We start from the raw sequence: 15,366 nt of genomic DNA, 5'->3' as shown, positions 1-15,366 counted from the left end.
TCCCTGCCACTGTCATTTTGGTTCTGTCCAGGGAGCTAATTCTATTTGAGATGAGGTGTCTGATGTGTTGCTGGGCCGGGTCCACACACTGTGTGACAAAATATCCTATCGCTGGAAATTTGTGGCTCAGTGCGCCTCATTACCTGCTCACAGGGCGTTTCATGTTAACTACAGCATGCCACTGCATAGCTCATCTGAGGTAACGCCGGGTTGCAGAGGTGAATACAAATATATTGAACTATGCATACATATTCACAACTCAGTCCTGCTTTTGAACTTTGAGCTAGAATTGCTTGTTTTTTTTGGACACTTGCACGGTGAAGATACCAAATTATTGCAGTGACTGAACATGTACATGTCCAACTACTGTCTCTCATTAAAGCACCATACAGTTGGCATTATTTATATTTATAAATTACAACATTGTAACAAGTTCCTGCCCTACAACGGCTGGTTCTATAAAGGTTTTAGTACCTGATTATTACACAGATGCAGACACTGCACCCTGCTTGTTTGATCATAACATGCTCCAAACAAATAGGGGGCGGTATTTCACCTCGACTACTGGATCAATACAAGCAAAATGTACAGTTAACAGAAACACATATTTAATAAACCCTTCTATTGCTTCAGCTGTCTTGTTGACTGTCTTTTTATGTACATTAAGTGTGAACAAGCCCACCAATGAACCAGAGTGTGGTTACTCAGACTTCCTTTGGTCTTTAGCTCAATACTGCTCATAAAAAAAAGAGTTATTTTCATCAAAATGAGACATTTCTTTGATGAAGCCTTTATTCAGTTTTGAACACACATTTATACACTGAATTTTGGCTTAGTATGACAATATAGACCTCTGGACCATTACAGGTGTCATTTTGCTCTCTTTAACTGAGGAGACAAGGGGACAGATCTCAAAGACATGTCTTCCACTTGTCTCCTTCATTGTCCTCTCTGACGGATCTTTTTTTTCTTCCTTCTTTCGGACTTCTCTACTATTTTCCACTTCGTATTTTCTCCCTTTTTCGTCTCCGTCATGCCTCTCTTGTCCCTTGATGCTGATGCACCTTTCACCTTGTTGTCTTAAATTCTCCCCTTGTGTCTGTTGCATTATGTTTTCTCACACCAGCGCTGCTGTCATGGCTATTTCCACGTGTGGAAAGCAACGGCTCTTTCAAACAAAATACCTTAAATGCAAAGACAGAAGCATGCAGTACATACGCGTAAGCCACACACAGATACACAACAAAATCCTTTTGACATCAATAATTGGTAAATCCTCTGATTAACTTGTAAGAATTGTCCTCAGTGTGCTTAAGTAATTGTGTTTGTGTGTGTCCTTTTTTTTTTTATTGCGTGCACCCCCCTCTCTTTAAAGCACATCTTTATAACCAAGCAATTTCAAAGCAATTTTCTCTGTGGGAGGAGAGTGTAATTTTCTATTCTGTGACACTGTGATGTGTAAGAAACTGGGAGCCGGCGCTAAAAGGCGTCTATAGCGCGTGTCTCGGTGTGGGTGTGAGCCGCTTTAATGGCCACCGCAGGCCGGGTGGCGGTGGTGGTGAACGGGTGCATGTCAGGAAGGCCATCATTTAATGACTCCCAAATAGTGCCCTCCTCGTTAGAGCTATCGTCCTGGAAACCCGAGGCTGTGAACCAGGAGAGCGCCGCACGCTGCAACAGTCTTTTATCTTCATATTAAACCATTTGCATAACATTACCGCGATAGATAGGATTCAGGAGATACTCAACCCACTCGGGGAGAGACAGAGAGGGTATACTACATGTCCTTGCAAATCTAATCAGCGTTAAATGGAGCTGTCAAATGTGTGTGTGTGTGTGTGTGTGTGTGTGTGTGTGTGTGTGTGTGTGTGTGTGTGTGTGTGTGTGGAGCTGGATGGCTCATGTCAGGAGTCATTTAACATTAAGCTGCGATGGTGTGTAACAGGGCTGTAATTACAAAATACAAGAATCCAAGCTATTTCTTGTTAGATGTGACATCCAAATACAGCAGTTAACTACCAGTGATACACAAGACAAGGCCGGGTGGCGACAACTCTGATGCCATCCGCACTCGTGTCCTTCAAAAGTTAAGATTAAATAAATTACCACCGTTGAGCCATTTTTTACGTCGCTATAGCAACTCTACAGAATACAGAGATGTAGCCATTAAGGACGAATCGCATTGCTGATGTGGTTTCCAATGATGGCTGAGTTTTGTGTGGTATCAGCAGGCTAACAAAGGACTCAATTTCATGTTTTGTGTAGATTCGGCACCTATCTATGCCGTATGAAAAGGGGCTTTGCTTTTCCCCCGCTCGAAGAAGAAGAAAGCGACGTCGAAAGAATCTCATCACTGGAGAGAAACAAGAGCAGGAAAGTGTGTAAGCACACTAATTAGTTGTTGCTACTTGCTACTGCCTGATTAATTTAATCAAAAGTACACAGCACAATGCACTGCTCAGACTCTGCGGAAAGCTTTTTCTAACCACTTGTAAGTAAACTGTATATGTGGCATTGCAAAAGCTGCAGTGCATGCCAGAAGCCTCAGTACTGACTTGATAAGCTGTAATACCGTGTTGGTCTTGTAAAAGGTCCTGCACACCCTGCAACCAGCATGTGCTTGATTAAGATTCCCTCCTCTGTTAGCTTTGTTGCATTGGGACGGGACAAATTACACTATTTTACTCCTTGCTCGTGCATTGAGTTTAGTGACTTCACATTATTCCCTGCATATCACCAAAATAACTGTCGACTTGAGCTCTGCAGAAATAATTTACTGAAAATAACGCAATAAGAAAAACATGGCATGAGAGCATGCTGATAGATTTAGTTTTCACAAGGTCCATGTTGTTTGAGATTTTTGTCACCACTCTGATACAATGGAATTATGTTTGTGGTGCTCAAAGCATCAACTTGTGCTTCATCCTCATGTTCAACTAGGACATTTATTCTTTTGATGAGTTGAACAGCAACAGAACTCCTTTCATGTCCATGGTATTGAGGATTTTGCAAAAGTCTTGAAAGCAGATATCTGAAAACCTCGGCCATTAAAACTGATACAATCTTCGTGGCGAGATGTCACATGGGGTAGGTGAGAGACAATGTTTTCTGTTTGTGTCTTTTAGATGAAATTACCCTTTAAAGGAGATTGCCATATAGAGGAAGGGGTTAAAAATAGCCTATACATTTTAAGTAGCTATGAAAGTTTGTGCACTTGCATGTGCTGTGAAAGGCTAAGGATGTCATCACAGAATAGGCGTGTATGTGTGTGCGTGCGTGTGAAAGAGAGAGCAAGAGATTGCTTGTTTATGCATATGGGGATAGACTGTGCCAGGTGAGTGTACCATTTACCATCACACCATTGAGTTCAGCAGGCATCTAATAACAAAGCATTTATGGCCCACTTACGCATGCATAGCTATAACTGTCAGTAGGCAACAACAGTCTCCCCTCTTCCGTCTCCAGCTATTCCTGCCTCTCTTAAAACACATAGGCACCATCCGGATTGGACCCAAATACTCTAGAATTCTATCATCAGTCTCGGGGATGAAATTAAAATCGCTCATTTTCTTTCTCCGCACAAGGAGCAGATCAATTTCCGGGGACTGGGACGTGATATTTTCCTGCCATCGGGCTTTCTCGTCTTTGGCACAGCACCCTGACTGGCTGCCAGCGGGGGGCCCGGGCCTGACTGCACGCCTCGCCGGAGAACAGTTACTTCTGCCGCGGCGAGTTTATTTGCGCCTCGCTATGAGAATTGCCATCATTTACCCTTCCCCAACACCTCCCAAAAAGAAAAGAAATAGACAAGAGGGGAAGCGAGGCAAGCCTGAAAGAGGCGAAATTGATTCTTTTTGATAGGCTACATGCTGCACGGGGGACATTAGGTACCCCTCGTTTGACCATCTATTTCGAGAAATGAACCGAATACATTTTGCGTAAAGTAATGTATAGGCTTTTTGGGGGCCTTCTGCTGTTGTTCATATCAAGAATGAATTGCTCTCTGCAGCATGCAGAGGTTATGTTGTGTATATTATTCTGGTTTTAAGAGAAGCCAATTCAACATGCAGTTGTGCAGGAATGATAACTCACTTGTACCTCAGTATATGCGTTAAACATAATGAAATTAAGGGCAACTTGATGAACCATAGACCTTTACAGAGAGATGTTGGCCCCAGCATTCAGGTCGGTGTGTTCGACTTCAGTGTTAACACTTCTAGGAACATTGTATAGCATTAAGAGGCATATATTGGCAGAAATGGAATAATTATTATATTTACAAGAATTATTTCGTGTATGATCACCTGAAAGTAAGATTTTTTTAAAGCTTGGAATGATCCGTTTATCTTTTCATACGGAGCAGGTGCTGTTTACAGAAGCAGCATCCATGTTTCACAGTCAGTTGATCTACAGAATAAACTCACATGTTAAAAAAAAATAAATGTAGGCGACAGCCAGTGTGGGAGGCATACAGTGAAGACTCTACTCATAGATGTTTTGTGTGTAGTTTAGACGTTTATTTTGCAGGACATGACGATGTGCATGACACCATTGTTTGCTTTTTGACCATGAAGAAGGTCACTAACAGACTAATATTGTGTCTGTTATATCATTTGCAGACTCACACACACACACACACACACACACACACACACACACACACACACACACACACACACACACACACACACACACACACATATAATATATATATATTCTCCCTTGATCAATATTAGGTTTAAAGGTTGTGTGAGGAGGATCACAGACAGTTGTCTGTGACTAACCCTAACATGAGATAGTCTTCCCTTCCCTACCCTGGTGAACTGTTTTAGAAAAGTCAAATTTGTTACCTGCTTGATGCGCTCAAAGTTTGTATGTATAATCTTGCTTCTTGTTTGCCTAACTGTGACACTGGTCTTTGTTTGCACACCTTTGGCCATCCGACCCCGTCATGTCCAGGCCCTGCCGTTGCGTCACGGAGCCTGTGGAGGTTTAATTGAACCCAGATTGAGAAAGGGCTCTAGATCCAGCCCCTTTTCCCCCCAGTTTAAACACTGCACTGGATCGAAGGGAGTGCATTACGAGTTAGACTGCAAGTTAAATTGTAACTACTGAGCTACGAGGACATAATTAAAAGACAGCACGATGGCCGGGCTCAAGGTAAGGCAGCGTTCACTCTATTACACAGTGTACAAATAATAATACTAAGGCTATACATATGCAAAGATCTGCAGTGAGCCCGAACAGAACCGAGCAGGACCTGCTGGCTCGCAGGCTGAGGGGCGGTGTTGCTTTCGGCCAATCAGAGGGCTGCATTCAGGAGCTGTACAGACGGCGTGTGAGACGCATCTGAACAAACCATCAAAACAGTTGGAATTCGTGTATTTTAGTAATAACCGTTCAAAGTTGTCTGCAAATTACTTGATCAAGCATTAGCTCTCTCTGAACGTTTTTTTTTTTTTTATCTCTCTCTTTTTTTAATACAAAGCATTGCTATCAGAACCCGCGTCGTTTCCTTAATAGCCGTGTGTAATGTCTATGGATTAAGTCGGTAGGGACAAGTAAAGTGTTGTGTCAGCTGGTTGCCATAAGTTTTCACTCAAAAAGCATTTAAAGAATGGACGTGACTAAGTGACTCGTTATGACTGACAGTTCATGCTATTTTAACCTTTTTTTTGCCACGTTTATGACTTGTTTTGCCCGTTTTGTTACTCTGAGTTGAATTAAATTCAACGTTGTGTCACACTGTTCACGAGGAACAAACTCAAAGGCGTGCCTACGCACGCACCAGTGCACATGCACGCGCACATGTGGAACACATCCATGCCTGCGAGTGACTTTTTTGCAGACCAACAATGACTCAGCAAGTTTTTCTTTTTTCTTTACATTGTGCCATGATTTTTATGCATGTGTTAAGAGAAGACATGGTTGCTGATTAGCAGTGCCAGTGCAAAAGGAACTGGGAGTAATAATCCTATCATAATTGAAATATTGATCAAAAAGTAGACTACTGTGGAGGATGTTAGTGTAATTACTCTGTCACACAATAACAAAAATAATGGATGACTGTGAGGGGGGAAATTTGGCATAACTGCAGTTTGTTTTATCATAGATCTAATGTGAATCAATATGACAACAATTAACAAAAAGACAAGCCTTAATGACAAGCCTTCAAATTTAATTATAAGCAGCATGAACACATTTATCCTGCATCACAATGAAGCCCCATGATGTGATTTCTTTTTAATTTTTCACTTTAACTTTGCTTCACCCTCCTGTTATGTTCATTCCTCAACAATGATGTTCCCGGTCAATGTGATCCGGTGTATGTTTAATCCTTCAAAAGTGGTCAGAAACAAAATCGTAATAAATATAGTTTGTACCTTTTCACCAAGTCCATTATTTACAATTAAATAAGAATTTAGTGGAATGGAGCTATTCACCCCTCCATCGATCATAGTTGTATTAGGACAAATCACATGTATTCATGAAAAGTACATGTTCAAACAATTCTTTAGGTACATTGGAAAACCCGATATATAAATTGCATTAGTCTATCATAATTGTTCATGGGGTGGTGTAGATATATTGACATGAGACACCTGTACTTTTCAGGGTCATATCCCACTTAATCAAAATCAAGCCCAATGAGAAGAAGAAAAAAAAAGGTTCCCATCAAAATATTATCTGTAATTCTGGATTTAGAAAGAGTGTGTGTGCATGTGAGATTGGTTCCAAATGCATGATATTAACCTTTTTTTTTTTTTAACGTTGATTACACAAATTAAGCCAAGCAGAAAAATACAGAACAAGTACTTTTTTATTCTATTTTTTCTAGATTTTTAAACTTTGAAACTCTTTCCCGCAACATAACAGGAGGATTAACTTGAGTGTTGAACGTCTCTTGCAGTACATGAGCGGTTTTGGGAACGAGTTCTCTTCTGAAGACCCTCGCTGTCCTGGATCTTTACCTGAGGGACAGGTAACACACACATTCACAAAAACATAGTGTTGCATTCATTCATTGGATTATGTATTTACTAGTTGACCTGTTTTAGTTTTTTGCTAAAGTGATTTGCATGAATACTTAATGATATACCATGGGAGTTAGAAGGTGGGACTTATTGTTTCACAGAACCATATGAAAATCTAAGGTGCATCGTCAGTTTATTTCAATGAAAACTAATTAAATTAAACACTAGATCCTCATGACACAGTTTTAACGCCCTGTCCGAACACACTGCATGTTGTCTACAGAACAATCCTCAGGTCTGTCCCTACGGCCTCTATGCTGAGCAGCTCTCCGGCTCTGCCTTCACCTGCCCGCGGCCAGACAATAAGAGGAGGTATCCATCTGTTCCTGACATTTAAATAAGCTCACTTACCACTAGAAGACCAAATGGAGCTTAGAAATACTGTATTACTTAACATTGGCTATTTTTCTCCAGCTGGTTGTACCGCATCTTGCCGTCTGTCAAGCATAAGCCTTTTGCTGCGGTGTCCTGTGGAAACCTCACCGACAACTGGAATGAGGTGGAACCCGACCCCAACCAGGTACTTGAAGGCTCAAAGTGTTCCTGCTCATTTTGTCAGAGAAACTGTGAATCTTGTTTAAATCCCTGCAAACTTGTTTTCACAATTCAAAGATCTCTATCAAATGAAATACTCACAATAAAATAGACAAAATCATTTAGTAAAAAATAAATCTGTCATTCTTTATTAAGTGTTTTCCATTTGTTTAGGGAAACTTGCAGAGAAGTAGATGAGAAGACTGATGATACTCTTACATGCATACAGTAATTATGAAACTACAGCAAGTTAGCTGAGCTGGAAAAAGGGGGAAACAGCTCGCTCTGCCAAAAATCTATACCAGCGCCTCTAAAACTCACCCATGAACATGTTACAGCTTGTTTATTTAATCTGTACATTGAATAAGCAAACTCAAGCAGTGACTTTACGGACAGACATGAGAATGGTCTGCTAATCTAATTATCTAGAGAAAGCCAATAGGTGTAATATCCCTTTACTCAACTGCACCAGCGAATTCCTCTGAGTGAATATAGATTCTAACTCGTAGATTTCCCTCACAGCTGCGATGGCTGCCGTTCACCATCCCCAAATCTACAGAGAAGAAAGTGGACTTTGTGGCAGTGAGTTGATCTTGTTTTTTCTCCCCATAATGCTTTTCATTAAAGACTCATTAAGAGTTCGCTGGTTGGGATGGCTGTATGTTGCAGGGTCTGCAAACTGTCTGTGGTGCCGGAGAGGCCAAATCTCGTAGTGGCATTGGCATCCACGTGTACACCTGCAACACTTCCATGGTTGACAGGTGAGTATTTATGTGTGCAAATGTGTCCCATCATCTAACAAATTGGTGCATTTTCACATAGTAAACAACTACAACATCTTTGATAATGCTTTAAAGATAATTTCTAAGCCTTTTCTCTTTTTTTCTTTTGTTCCAGGTGCTTCAACAACTCAGATGGGGACTTTCTGATTGGTGAGGAAAAGGGGCTGATGATGTTTTCGTCAACCATGTTTCATCAGCCATCACAAGAACAATGATAGATCAATCCTCAGCCTTTCTACTCCTTCAAATGTTCTCTGCTCTGTTTGTCCCCCAAGTCCCACAGCAGGGTGAGATCTTGATCACCACTGAGTTTGGGAAGATAATGGTCGAGCCAAACGAAATCGGTGTCATTCAGGTGAGGTCTATGTTTTTTTTTATCTCCCCAGTTTTCACACAGACAACACGCCTCACTTACCATATTTAGAAATACATGGTTTCAAGAATGACTTTTAAAGTAAATAAGAGTGAAAAGAGGTTGGAGCTACTGAAAGCCTGACCACCAGGATGCAAGATTTCCCAAACACAGTAGTCCATGAACCCATAAGTGCCCCCAGCATCGGGTACATCCCACATGTGATTCATAACAGCATTAAATTCCCTTTCAACACCACTTTTCATGTGTTTTGTTCAGCAAGGGATGCGCTTCAGTGTGGATGTGTTTGGAGAAACCAGAGGCTATATACTGGAGGTGTACGGAGCCCATTTTGAACTCCCTGACCTGGGACCCATTGGTGTGTGTTTGTACAATGTTTGTGAGAGTAATTTGTGAATGTGTGTTCATCTTTCCTTGAGAGCAGCACATCAACCCCTTTGTGTCGGTTTCTTGCAACTGCCGGTAGTTGTCTAAATTGGTTTTCACCATCTGTCCAAATCTGTCATATTTTAAGCCAAGCTAGCATCATAGAGATGGAAACTCCAGTCGGTCAGTTTGTTCACCACTTTGGTCCAGACCGAAATATTATTCTAATTGTGAAGGAATTTGGCACAGATATTCATGCTTCTACAGGATTAATTTTAATAACTTAAGTGCTTAACTATTAACTATTTTTCTAATGCCATCATCAGTATTTAAATTTGTACAATACTATTATTTATTATTCATGACCAAATTAATTTGCACATGTAGGCATGCAAACACGCTAAACAACAATGGTGAACATGGCATGTACCAGCTAAGTATCAGCATGTTAGCATTGTGAGCATGGTAGCATACCGATGTTAGCATTTAGCTTGAACCACAAAGAACAGCCTCCATGACCATGCATGTATGCTTTGCAGGTGCTAATGGTCTGGCCAACCCAAGAGATTTCTTGTGTCCAGTTGCTTGGTACGAGGACCGCACATTGGCCACTGGTTACACCGTCGTCAACAAGTACCAAGGAAAGCTCTTCGCCTGCCAACAGGTGCCTTTTTTTGGTGACATTTCCTTTTGTGTGTGTCATTACACTCACATGTACACTGACACATTTGGCATACTTGCCCTATTAAGCCTATTTAGGTTTGTGTTTGCTTCAGTGAACACCATCGAACCACAACGATGATTAACAGGAAACCTGTTCAAGTGAAGCATATGATCCATTTGCTGTTTCTGCCGAATGAATTGCCGTCCCTGATGATTTAATATCGAAGTGTTCGCTGTTATCCATGCAGCAGGTTTCCACCTTAGCTCCCTTATGAGCCTTAATCACTCATGATTAGTTAAGGCATTCTGGAGTTACAGGCAGTGTACCTGTGAAGCTCTGCTTTGTCTCAAGTTAAGCTTTAATTTCACCATTTTTCACTCAGGGAATGATCCTGCCCCTTCTGAAATGTCCTGTTGGGCGCATAATTGGATCGACACATAATGTCTGACAGGAGGTTTTTTATCGAGACAGGGAGGAGGTGGGAGGAGAAGTTTGTCAGGGGTGGGGGTTGGGGTGTTGTAACCGTGGAAACCATGTCAAACTCAACATGTCACACTGTTATTATTCCTTGTATGAAATACGCAAGGGCAATATACTGTCGTTTTTAGAGCAAAACAAACATTTTTCCATCGATCTCGCTGCCTCCACTTGAGTATCCGCCCTGTTAGGTGCGAGGTGTCAGAGGTGGAAGCTGCTGGCGGCACCTCTGACACCCTTCCCTGAGCGAAGAGGGTGAGGCTACAGGAGTAAGAAAATAAGGTGGGGGATGCTAGCCTCATCTCAAGGAAGATGCTGGCACTCCCGTCTGGTCCTGCTGTTTTGTTCCCCCGCAGCGTGTTGAAATTGCTCAAATTAACTTATTATTTGCTTGACTGGGCCAATATGTTTGTGTTTTGTGTGCATGTGTGTGCAAGTGCTTGCTCTCCTCCGTTTTCCCTTCATTTTAATCAGGTGTAGTGAAGTTACCACAGATGAATGTCCAAGAAATTACCTGCACAAGGCCTTTTTGTATGGTGACTCCTGTATATCAAGTGTGTGTGTGGTTAAGGTGCATTCTTGTTTTTTTTAGTTATGCAATGTGTATGAATTTACTTATACACGTTTGTGTATGCATGTGTTTTATTGTTAGTGTGTACTCGCATGTGTGGAAGTGTAGGTGAGCATGTGTGTAAGGAGCACAGAGGTCACTCAGGAGGCAGCTTGAGTTGTAATGAACTATATTGATTTTAGAACTGCTGTTGAATGTCTTTTTCGTAGTGGCATTATCAGAACAGAGAAACTATATGAAATTGCTGTGGTTTTAACAATCACGATAAAGAAATATCGCTGCACCCACTGTTACTGCTTCTCCCTCCCGCCTAACTGCGTCGCAGTGAGCGTCAGAATGCACAAAGTTTGGGAAAGTTTGATTGTGAAGCCAATTACCCCATAATACCTGGAGCCGCTTATCACAAAGAACAGGGGGGATGAAAGAGAAGAATGAATGAAAGAAGCACACTCTCTTTCACAATCAACCCTTTTCATTATGACCATTTTTTCTCTCTCTTTATGTCAAGAAGTACTCTCTCTGGGAATTTAAGATTACAAAGACATTATTCATTATTCCTTTTTCCCGGTGAAAAGCTCAATTTAAAGTCTTTTGTGTTTGTTGCTCAGGCAGACTCGTCTTATTTGTTTGCTTCTCTGCTTTGCACATAGGATTTCTCTCCATTTAATGTGGTAGCTTGGCATGGGAACTACACACCGTACAAATACAACCTGAAGAACTTCATGGTTATCAATGCTGTGGCCTTCGACCATGCGGTGAGAGTCATGCTTAACACACAGACCCTCCAATATGCTACACCACTTTTCATAAAACAAATTCCTTCATCTCTTATTGCTTTTTGCTCATGAAGTAAATTGAACTGTAGACATCTAGTTCACCCTTACATGTTATTGATGTTACTATAGGATCCATCCATCTTTACTGTGCTGACTGCCAAATCCACACGACCAGGTGTGGCGATTGCTGACTTTGTCATCTTCCCCCCTCGGTGGGGTGTGGCTGACCACACCTTGCGTCCACCATACTATCACCGTAGGACACACACACACACACACACACACACACACACACACACACACACACACACACACACACACACACACACACACGCAGAAACAATGAATTTTAAGAACTATGCTATTGAGACGTGGCTGAAAACTGAATCCCAATTTGAATGGAAATGTAAAATTTGGTCTTGTGAAGCTCATTTCAGTCTGTCATGAAATGAAACAAGCCAGCCAGAAACTAACATGTCAATTTACACAACCAGTGTCAAGACAGCAGGTGATAACAATCCACCTGCTGTCTTGACTTTTTTTTCCAACTGAGGCACCGCCATAGCACCTTTTGTCTGCTTTCACCACAGATCTATAAAGCCATCTAGTGGAAATCAGTGTTACAGCTTGCATTATATACAGTGACCTGTACCTGGTACAGTGTTGCATTACAGCTCCTCCTGCTTGTCACTTTAGGTAACTGCATGAGTGAATTCATGGGTCTGATCAAAGGCCACTACGAAGCTAAAGAGGAGGGATTCCTGCCAGGAGGAGCCAGCCTACACAGCGCGATGACCCCACATGGCCCGGACGCCGAATCCTTTGAAAAGAACAGCACTGCTGAGCTCAAACCGGAGAGGGTGGCTGAAGGAACTATGGTGAAATAAAAATACATAATACATACAACTATTTAAAATACACTAAAGAAGCATCCTCAAAAGTCTGAAACCAGTTCTATGGCATCAATGATTAAATGCTTCACATTTTCCTTTCTGCAGGCTTTCATGTTTGAGTCATCCTTCAGTATGGCAGTGACCAAATGGGGTCTACAAACATGCCAGAAGCTTGATAAGAGCTACTATCACTGCTGGGAATCTCTCCGCAGAAACTTTAATCCCAACTGGAAGCCCACTAAACAGTAGAACAAAGTGAAGAAATATAAACCACATTTAGTTGGTAAATAAAATGTAATTTGACTTTGATAAATATAACTACAACAAATTAAATGTTTGTGCAACGTGGCTTTCTTTTTGTTGTTTGTCGGTTATTTACATTACAGAAGTGTAAACAACTACGATTGGAGTTCCACAATAAAGATTAAAAGGATTAAGGATGACATTTGACAGTCATGTAAAAAAAAATATTTTTGTACATGCAACTGTGCAGGTCGGTCATGCTGAACATATGTGCATCGTGTGTCTTCTCTACGTGTGTCAGTTATCCTAAATGTATCATTATCCCATTTGTGGCCACAGTGGTCGTTTAGCAAAGGTTACACAGCCTGTAACTTGCTCAAGGTCACCTGAGTGATCACTGATTGTGTGTATCTTGAATACTTTTTGTGTGCAGATTTTAATGCGTGTGGTAAAGGATTATAGCAACATTTACCCTTACAGTTAAAATGTACCTTCAATCTCATCACCAAGGTGAGCCTCACTGCCCCAACATCTACTCATTCTGCATATATTCACTCTGTATTTTTCCACTTTTGCCTCACCAATCAAAACCACATGACTGTTGACAATATAATTTTATTTGTTAGTAATAATTACACAGACAGGTAGCACTAGAACATGAAGGAGGTCTTTATACATCAGAGCTCATGATGACAAATTAAACTTGCGCTTGAGGGTTCCAGCCTTAATCTGCGCTTCCATCCTATCCTGTAACACAGACAGATAACAGATGAGGAGTTAATACAGCTTCCATGGCAACAAAGTCACAGGATTTGTTTGTTCCTGCAGAAAGAGGGAGACTATCATCATAGCTCAGCAGTGTGAATGAGTAATCAAGTAATGAAGGATCAGGGCATCGTGTCTCTTACTCTGTCTGTCTTGAAGACATAGTAAAGGACAAAGAGAGGCACAACTCCAAACATTGCACCCAACAGAGAAGTCTTGAATGTGGGCTTGAAGGTTGAGTAGGGGTTGGCGCGTGCATACACCCAGCGTGTCAGTGCAGGGTCTTCCTGTAGAGACAGAAGAATGCAATTTAATTTTAATGATCACCCTGTAAAATGAATCTTTGCAGTGTAGAAAACTATTTTTTACTACACATTACTAAAGCAAAGACAAAAGTACAAGATATATATTATAGTATTACTAGACACTATACTAAAATCTATATCCATAAACCTTTTATTTACTTTTTATTTTATTTTCAATTTGTGCATGTTGGCTTACTGGGGCACTTGGATAAAACTGATATGTGTTTAATATTATTAAAAAAACACTGTTCTTTTCATTCTATGTCACACAATGTCTGTCTCAACTAATAATAAATTACATTTACTGTCACATGAGTTAAGTTATTTTTTTGTGAAGAGTTGTGTAGCTTAAGGCATAGACAAAGTCAATTGTATGTTGGTGTCAAATGGGGATAGGATATATGTCCAGACACAAAATATAACCAATTGCAGTTTGGAGATGTAGCAGTCTAGTTAAGTTGCAAAGTGAAAAAAGGACAGGAATGAAACAAATAATCAATGTTTAAATTAATCAATTGTATTTGTTGTGCATTGACTCCATCTCTAATATAGTGTAACAGTGTAGCACTTGACTAAATATAAAGATATAGCTACGAAAGAGGGGATTAAATATTAGTAACAATATACAGTATATATAACGTTACTGTAGTTCAGGTGTTCGTCTTAACTAAAACCGTCATGATAATATGATTAGCTAGCTCCATCCAGTACGGCATCATAGCAGCATGCACAACAAGATGAGACACTAGAGTCTTTACAAACAACAAACACAGTCACACAAACAGTGTTTACTAAAGAGCAACGTGCTTGGTAAAAACGTATAGAGTGCTTTTCTAGATACACAAAGATGTAAAGCGTCTTTGTGTTTCTAGAAAAGCGCTATATTAGTTGAAATTATTATCTACCAAAAACGTTGCTCTTTAGAAAATACTGTGTTCGTGTGACTTGCGTGCACTGACTTATCGTTAGCTAGTAGCCTGAGCCATTTCCAAGGGTGACATTGCTAGCTAGCGGGTCGCCACTTACGATGAGCTCGTTTCTGTGCGGGTTGTTGAGCTGTAGCTGGTACTGCCTCTTTAGATTCGCCCGTAGCGCTGTCCTGCCTTCTTCGGCACGTCGTTGCTCCGGCGAGACGTTGAAATACTCATTTGGGTCCAGCGTTTTTGGCCGAGAAGCCAAGGGCGCCTCTCGGTAGTCCGCCATGATTGTTTGATGACGCGTAAAACGGGGCGGACGTGAACTCGTGAAGTCTCGCGTTGATTGCAGAAAACCGTCGCCACAGCAACATCAAACTTCCTCTTGCTTTTCGGTAGGTGTGACAAATGAAGCAATGAGTGCAAGTAACACAAAACACGAAAAGGACGAGGGTGTCCCGGGTGAAAGTGATGACGACTTTCAGTATGAAGAAGTGTCTCTCGCGGAGGACTGGAGTTTGACAGAAGGAGAGGAAGATTTTGAGGCCACGGTAAAAGCTATTCAAACCCGGGCAGAGGCCGGCGCTCCTACTCCCAGGCCAAACGCGACGTCCAAGACACACCGACCCCAGCCTGTGGATGACTTTCTGCGCAACTTTCTTGTCCAAA

The 15,366-nt window shown here is 41.3% G+C and overlaps 2 protein-coding genes across 2 annotated transcripts; one reads left to right on the top strand and one right to left on the bottom strand.

Annotated features, from left to right (window-relative positions):
* The first annotated feature begins 5,145 nt into the window (after nucleotides 1-5,145).
* hgd (homogentisate 1,2-dioxygenase) lies at nucleotides 5,146-12,818 on the top strand. Its single transcript, XM_068582327.1, has 14 exons — nucleotides 5,146-5,160; nucleotides 6,911-6,982; nucleotides 7,258-7,346; nucleotides 7,449-7,554; nucleotides 8,091-8,150; nucleotides 8,238-8,329; nucleotides 8,466-8,500; nucleotides 8,626-8,705; nucleotides 8,982-9,081; nucleotides 9,629-9,753; nucleotides 11,452-11,556; nucleotides 11,707-11,833; nucleotides 12,274-12,455; nucleotides 12,576-12,818. Exons 1-14 carry the CDS (start codon nucleotides 5,146-5,148, stop codon nucleotides 12,717-12,719), a joined length of 1,332 nt encoding a protein of 443 aa, XP_068438428.1. The 3' UTR covers nucleotides 12,720-12,818.
* A 494-nt stretch (nucleotides 12,819-13,312) lies between these two features.
* ndufb4 (NADH:ubiquinone oxidoreductase subunit B4) lies at nucleotides 13,313-15,025 on the bottom strand. Its single transcript, XM_068581810.1, has 3 exons — nucleotides 14,810-15,025; nucleotides 13,622-13,765; nucleotides 13,313-13,460 (listed from the first exon to the last, which is right to left on the bottom strand). Exons 1-3 carry the CDS (start codon nucleotides 14,984-14,986, stop codon nucleotides 13,398-13,400), a joined length of 384 nt encoding a protein of 127 aa, XP_068437911.1. The 5' UTR covers nucleotides 14,987-15,025; the 3' UTR covers nucleotides 13,313-13,397.
* Nucleotides 15,026-15,366: the final 341 nt, after the last annotated feature.

The sequence above is a fragment of the Clinocottus analis genome, unplaced genomic scaffold (genome assembly GCF_023055335.1).
Source record: "Clinocottus analis isolate CAN_PGR_092001 unplaced genomic scaffold, fCliAna1.0.p SCAF_18, whole genome shotgun sequence".
Taxonomy (NCBI): Eukaryota; Metazoa; Chordata; class Actinopteri; order Perciformes; family Cottidae; genus Clinocottus; species Clinocottus analis.
This window is presented reverse-complemented; position numbering and strand designations above follow the sequence as displayed.